At 38.2% G+C, this 5,979-nt stretch overlaps 1 protein-coding gene across 2 annotated transcripts in view; it reads right to left on the bottom strand.

The window, feature by feature from the left end:
- Nucleotides 1-5,942, bottom strand: part of pias2 (protein inhibitor of activated STAT, 2) — a 14,380-nt gene extending 8,438 nt beyond the window's left edge. Inside the window, exons 1-8 of one of the 2 annotated variants that reach the window (XM_034871039.1) lie at nucleotides 5,830-5,942; nucleotides 4,199-4,285; nucleotides 2,114-2,298; nucleotides 1,396-1,483; nucleotides 1,256-1,306; nucleotides 809-899; nucleotides 576-710; nucleotides 331-436 (exon numbers count right to left, since the gene is read on the bottom strand). In XM_034871039.1, coding sequence (XP_034726930.1) covers nucleotides 331-436; nucleotides 576-710; nucleotides 809-899; nucleotides 1,256-1,306; nucleotides 1,396-1,483; nucleotides 2,114-2,298; nucleotides 4,199-4,218 — 676 coding nt within the window. In that variant the 5' untranslated portion in view covers nucleotides 4,219-4,285; nucleotides 5,830-5,942. The remainder of the gene's footprint in view (nucleotides 1-330; nucleotides 437-575; nucleotides 711-808; nucleotides 900-1,255; nucleotides 1,307-1,395; nucleotides 1,484-2,113; nucleotides 2,299-4,198; nucleotides 4,286-5,829) is intronic. The other variant, XM_034871040.1, reaches the window with a different exon arrangement.
- Nucleotides 5,943-5,979: the final 37 nt, after the last annotated feature.

The raw sequence follows: 5,979 nt of genomic DNA, 5'->3' as shown, positions 1-5,979 counted from the left end.
GATTGGCTGCTTAGAAATTAAGTGTTAACGAGCAGTTGGACAGGTGTACCTAATAAAGTGGCCGGTGAGTGTAGATTTTCAATAACCAGAGAACACGTTGCTACAGTGCATGTAAACAGAGTGTCTGATTACCTGCATGACCTGTTTTTTCTGAGAAACCAGGTTTCTTGTGTACATGTAAACATACGTCGGTGCTTTTCAGTTTAAGTAAATATTTTTGGATTTGTGAAGACATTGAGTCAAGTGTGACTACCTCCAGGTAAAACTGCTGCTGTACAACATATAGCTGCATCACTGAAATGTAGTCATAGTGGTTTTCTGTGTAGTTACTTAGTGCTCTGGAGTGGTCTGGATTTCTGATGCCCTTCATCCTCAGCCTCTGCAGAAGCAGTGGTGATGTCAGCTGTCTCACCAGGTACACAGACATAGAATAGGTCTGAAAAACAATATGATCCAAAAACCTTTACAGAGAAGTCACTGTTACAGTGCCCAAATATGACAACCACCTCGAGCATAGGAAAAGCAAAAGGAAAAACCAAAAGCTGAAAAGGTTCCATTGACATATATGTTCTTACTTTCCCAATTTCAGGTGCCCATGTGACGGAAATCTGATTGGGTACTGCAGAGGAGAGTCGAACAAGGGAGGTGATGTTTAAAGGTCTTCCTGGTCTCTTCTGTTCTACGCCGTTTTTTGGTGGTGGTGCATAACCCTACATGAATAAAATGATTTGTTAAGGTCTTTATGGTAGAATACATGACTTGGATTGACTTTTAACTGAAAGTGTTCTGGAGTAAAATCAGCACTTACTGGCAAAGGAAAAAGTTTCCCGTTGACCTTTATACAAAGACTGTTTGGGTAGTTATCCTCTTGAGGGCAACTTGTCTCTGACAAGCAAAACCTGACAACACAAAGAAAAATTTGAGAGCCTGAATACATAGAGAATAAAAAAAGCGGACAAATAATTAATTACGTAAAGTTCAATTTATGTTTAGCAAAACTGTTATGACAGCCATCATAGTGCTATGTTCTAAACCAGCGTTTCCCCCATTTACAGTACATGTGTAGTGTTTTTAAGAAACCTGTGATGGCAAAAGGTGTTCACATATTCATGAGGGAAGGTTTGGAGTTATTCAATGTGTTTTTTAAAGAGTTTGAACCATAATACTCACTTTAAAAAAAAGATGTGCATTTCTTAATTTGCAAAGAATCGCAAGATCTATTATTTACAGATCGGAAAACTTTGAGCATTCTCACCTCAGTTGAATTTGAACCATATAGTCCCTTCTGCCACCTGGTAGAAAGTCCCTGTCGACAAACACGGTTACACAGACTTAACGTAGTTATCATATATATTTTGGGCATGTGTTTTTCAGTTTTCCTCAAATTAGTCCTACCTAGATATGCATACTTCACGAACTTGCTGTGGTGTCAAGGCAAAGATGAAATACTTTTCTTGGTGGTACCTCTGTGCAGGACTCGCTCCTGAAAACACAAATGACGACAGTTAATTACAAAGTGCTGCTCTTTGGAATACCTTAAATACCACTGCTCACAGAGTGTAATTTGTGACCTATATATAGCATACATTTCACATTTTCAAACAGTAAATCTGCATTCATACAGGGTCAAATGATTCCACTGCAGTAATCCAAAAGTCATCAATTCACTTGAAACCACATTAACTAACAAATTAAGCTTAGAAAGCACTGAAACATTTACGTTATCCATTTATTTGGTAAAACTTTAATGTTTGCATTTCTGCTGTTACACTAGCCTGTAGGACTTGCTTCCACCAGGAAGACCGTTACATTTAAATTGTTATTTGTATTCCTTCTGCCATCACAAAGGCTGATTGTATTAAGAATATGAAGACAAAGGCATGAAGACAAAGGCATGTTACAATTTGGATATTTACATTACATGTAGTATACTATGTACAGTATGCACTTACAATTCAAGTGTATAATATATATAAGCATATAAACATAGAACTAAATTGAATCTATCAACCCCATTGCCACTAATGCCTGGTCCCACCATTTGAGTCAGTATCAGTTTGATATCCGATATTAGTATCAGATGGGTGCATCCCTAAAAGAAAAGACCACAGACCTAGACTTGAAGGCTTGATCAGGACGTCGAGCACATCATAGAAGGGGAGGGGCTTCATTTGCACATCTGGATGGACTGGGGGGATAAGAGGTGCTGGCTGCTGGAGATTCATACTGGTCTTGGTGTCGTGCCACAGGGCTGATCCACCAGTCAACAGGCTGAAGTCTGTGTTACAGGACTGACTCCTGATGACAAAGAGGACATTGTTCACTACAGTTACCCCTCTCACGTCAGAAGGCAGCAGGGCCTTTATGGTCGCCAAATCAGGGTCAGGGGGGTTTATGACCCTGTAGTACCGCTGGTGATACAGCTCCTTGATTGTGATTTGCAACGGTGGACTGCAGCGGCGAATGCAAAGCCGCCTGTTTGTTGTTGTGTAAAGCACAGTAACAATTGGAGCTGGGACACTCTCAAACCTGTGGTCCATCATTTCACGTTCAAAAGCAAACTGAAAACCTTTTTATTTTCGCAGGCATTTGTTTAATTATTGTTTGTATGGTCGTGTGCATGTGTGTGTGTGTGTATGAAGGATCTCGTACAGTTACACTTGTTCGTTTTTGTTGATTGTCTTGCTGTGTATTCTTATTTCTATTCATGCGTTGTTTAAATGTGTATGCTTTCAATGTAAAGCATTTCGGGATTACGTAAAAACAAAAAGGTGCTTTACAAGTAAAATTGCCCTCGACATCCTGTGTAATACAATGGAAGAAATAGGTACACCGAGACATGAAGAAGGCACTGGGCGCCACTGCCAACCCTAATCCAGAGCCGAGCACTAACTCATTCTAATGACGATCTGACAAGAAGCCACTACACAGGCCAAACAAGACGTTGTTGGTTACACTGCCTGCCTACAGAAACCACAGTGTACTGTGTAGCTTAATGCAGTGCAACATTAACAATGACAATTTGGTCAGACCATAGACAATTTAATGTGAACGAGCCAGTTGGGGTAGTTTTGTTATGTTTTTCAACTAATATATGGGAATGTACTACAGATTACGCCTGTATGTTTGCTAAACAACATATCGGTATCACTTAAGTTAAAATGTCAAAAATTGTTTTACTTGTGTTAGTTTATACACAAATCATTAATTTCTGTAAATTAATTTAAAGATGTGCGAGTAGAAAAATGGTCATTTTTGCACATAGTTAAATTCAAAAGCACAATGTATTAATCTGTGTGAACAAATTATCATATTTCCAATGACACCTTCTTCCATCTAGGTCTGCACAATTAATCGTTATAAAAATCGCAATCTTGATTCACCCCTCTTACCGCTTTAATTTTTAAACAACATTATTTATTTTTTATTTATTTATTTGTAATGACTGATTCTTATTAAATTTTACAAGCCAACTGCATAACAAACGCTACTGCTGTCTTCTGTGAGTTTTAAACATAGATTGTATAAATTAGGTTGTAAAGCGTAAGATTACTCTCTATTCTCTTCATTGATGCCTCTGTGTTTAAAGGCTTGTTGTGATGCCCAATGTGATATAGGTGCCAAAAAAATTGTTTGGTACCGCCAATTTGTTTGGTTTTGTCACGGTTCATATGTGCAATTAACATTACATTTTGCAAACAAAGAATTGTGGCGGAGAATGGGGATATCAATTCTAAGGTAAAAAAAAAAAAATGTATTCATATTTTTCCCTGAAATGTGCAGGCCTACCTTCCAGGCAGTGTAGCCTTGTAGAGATGTGACTTTCGCAGGTTAGATGTGTCCATTTTTGTTGCGTATGACTACTTTTGTCCACCATGAGGAGAGATTGCTCCCTGACATTTGCTGTCATTGTGGAGATTAATAAATGAAACGACTTGTTACTGATAATTGGGATTCGAAAAAAAAGCAAAAATTACTGTGGTTGTAATTCATAGCCTAACTGCGCAGCTCTGAAAAGAACAAAAATACAAAATTACAACAGTCAAGACAACATTCAGACACTGATCAACTGCTTTTAACTTACAAAACATAAACTACCTCATTTGCAAAAAAAATTCTTTTTAAAAAAGCTTTCAAATTGTGCCTAAAAAAATAACCCCTACAGAAAAATATGAAACAATGAAGAAACCCTACTGACCCTTCGATATAACGCTCCATGCTGGATTGTCCTTATGTGCATATCCTTTTTCCTTACAATTCCTCAGTATATGTGACCTTTAAGCATCTAAAATATTAAGGATGATATCACAAATTATTAAAAAATCATGGGGAAAAACATGACAAAGCACAATTATACAGATGTAGTGTTTAAACACACCCACACAGCCCCTTGGTGTGGTTATTCTTGAATCTTTCAATCAGTCTCTTAGAAAAACTGAACCATGTTCCTGAGGTTTTTGGTCCATACTCTAAGCCGTGTGACACATATCAATTTAGGTTCACAACAAACATACGTGAAACTGTTCTACAGACTTTAATTATGCAACACTCAAAGCAGAATCTGGCAGATTTGCACACTTTGGGCCTCAGCATGTCCCCACAACCATTGAGTTTTCATGTGTGGTCACCTGCTTTTTGGCTAAATTCTTTAATAGCTAAGCCACTTCCTGCTTTTATCCATAGACTGTATATTACTAATATTAACAGTCTATGATTTTATCATGTCGACCAAACCGTAAGTAGGATAGGAGACGTACAATTATACAGTCAAAGGTTTGTGCCTTTTTTGGACTTTGGTGTGTAAAACTATACATGTCTGGCCCTTGATGTAATTCTCATTTCCCAGTGTGAAATTGAGTTTGACACCCCTGTTCTAAGCTAAATGGTGATCTACTGCTTTACTTGCGTGATAGAAAATAATATATATATTTTTTTATGTTAAACATGTTTGTGTTTTATTATGTCCGGCGTTCGTTAAGACTAATGCATACAACTATTTATCAGAAAAGCCAGTGAATCCCAGCTGCTGGAGGAACCGGGAGCAGCCACTTAGCTTAGCTGACTATGGCTAGCATCTGACTAGCATTCATAGCAGCTGTTACTTCTGCAAAACTCAGCAAGGCAACTAATGTTTGTGAGCTTGGCCACTTCTTTCCCAACATTACTGCAAGTTATAAGTACTGTTTAGCCACTTGAGCCACAGTGTGACGCTATGTGACTCACTTAAGTGCCAATTAGCATACTGACGTTACATACATTTTATTCAATCCACCAAACATTGAATTTTTGGGTCACCAAATAACGGCTTCCAGCGTTCCTTAACATTAACATTACCAACACATTAACAACCTAATCATGATCTACGGAGCCACAAACATGACTAATCTGTATGTTTGAAATGAGTTATTCACATTAAAAAGTACAGTTTAGACAACAATATATCTAGCGTTAATTTTGGCTAATTTTGTTTACCATCGTGATAGCTACATGCTGTCATTAACAATAATACAGTTATTACCTAATTATCAGCTTTAAACACCTACATACTTAGACAATACATATAATTCAGTAATGATTTTAGCTAGTTGTAGCGAGCTAACAATGGAGCTATTAGTGACTGGCTTATCATAACTGTTAGCATTATGGCTAACTACAGAGCCGCAAACTATCTGCTGTGAAAGTGCCCGTTCCTGCCCGGCAAGGCCCTATCCTCCTAGCCTATACGCTCGGGTGGTCATGCATCGAACAGTTTATACGTTACAATGTATCGTTTCATGTCGTCATGTTGACATAAGTAAGGCAAAAATCTGTGTTTTTCTTTTTGCCTACCCGAAACTCTTCACTCTCCGCCATCTTGTTGTTCCCGGTCGTCCCGCCCAGCAAGACTACTTCCAGGTGACGCCACAGCTGGCCATGGAGTGGAGGTCCAATCTTTTTTTTAACTGTGTATGGGTCCAATAAATGGACTGTTAATATTAA

This window comes from Etheostoma cragini, chromosome 5, assembly GCF_013103735.1.
Source record: "Etheostoma cragini isolate CJK2018 chromosome 5, CSU_Ecrag_1.0, whole genome shotgun sequence".
In the NCBI taxonomy this organism is placed as follows: Eukaryota; Metazoa; Chordata; class Actinopteri; order Perciformes; family Percidae; genus Etheostoma; species Etheostoma cragini.
The sequence above is the reverse complement of the archived record's forward strand: the minus strand, read 5'-3'. Positions and strand labels throughout refer to the sequence as shown.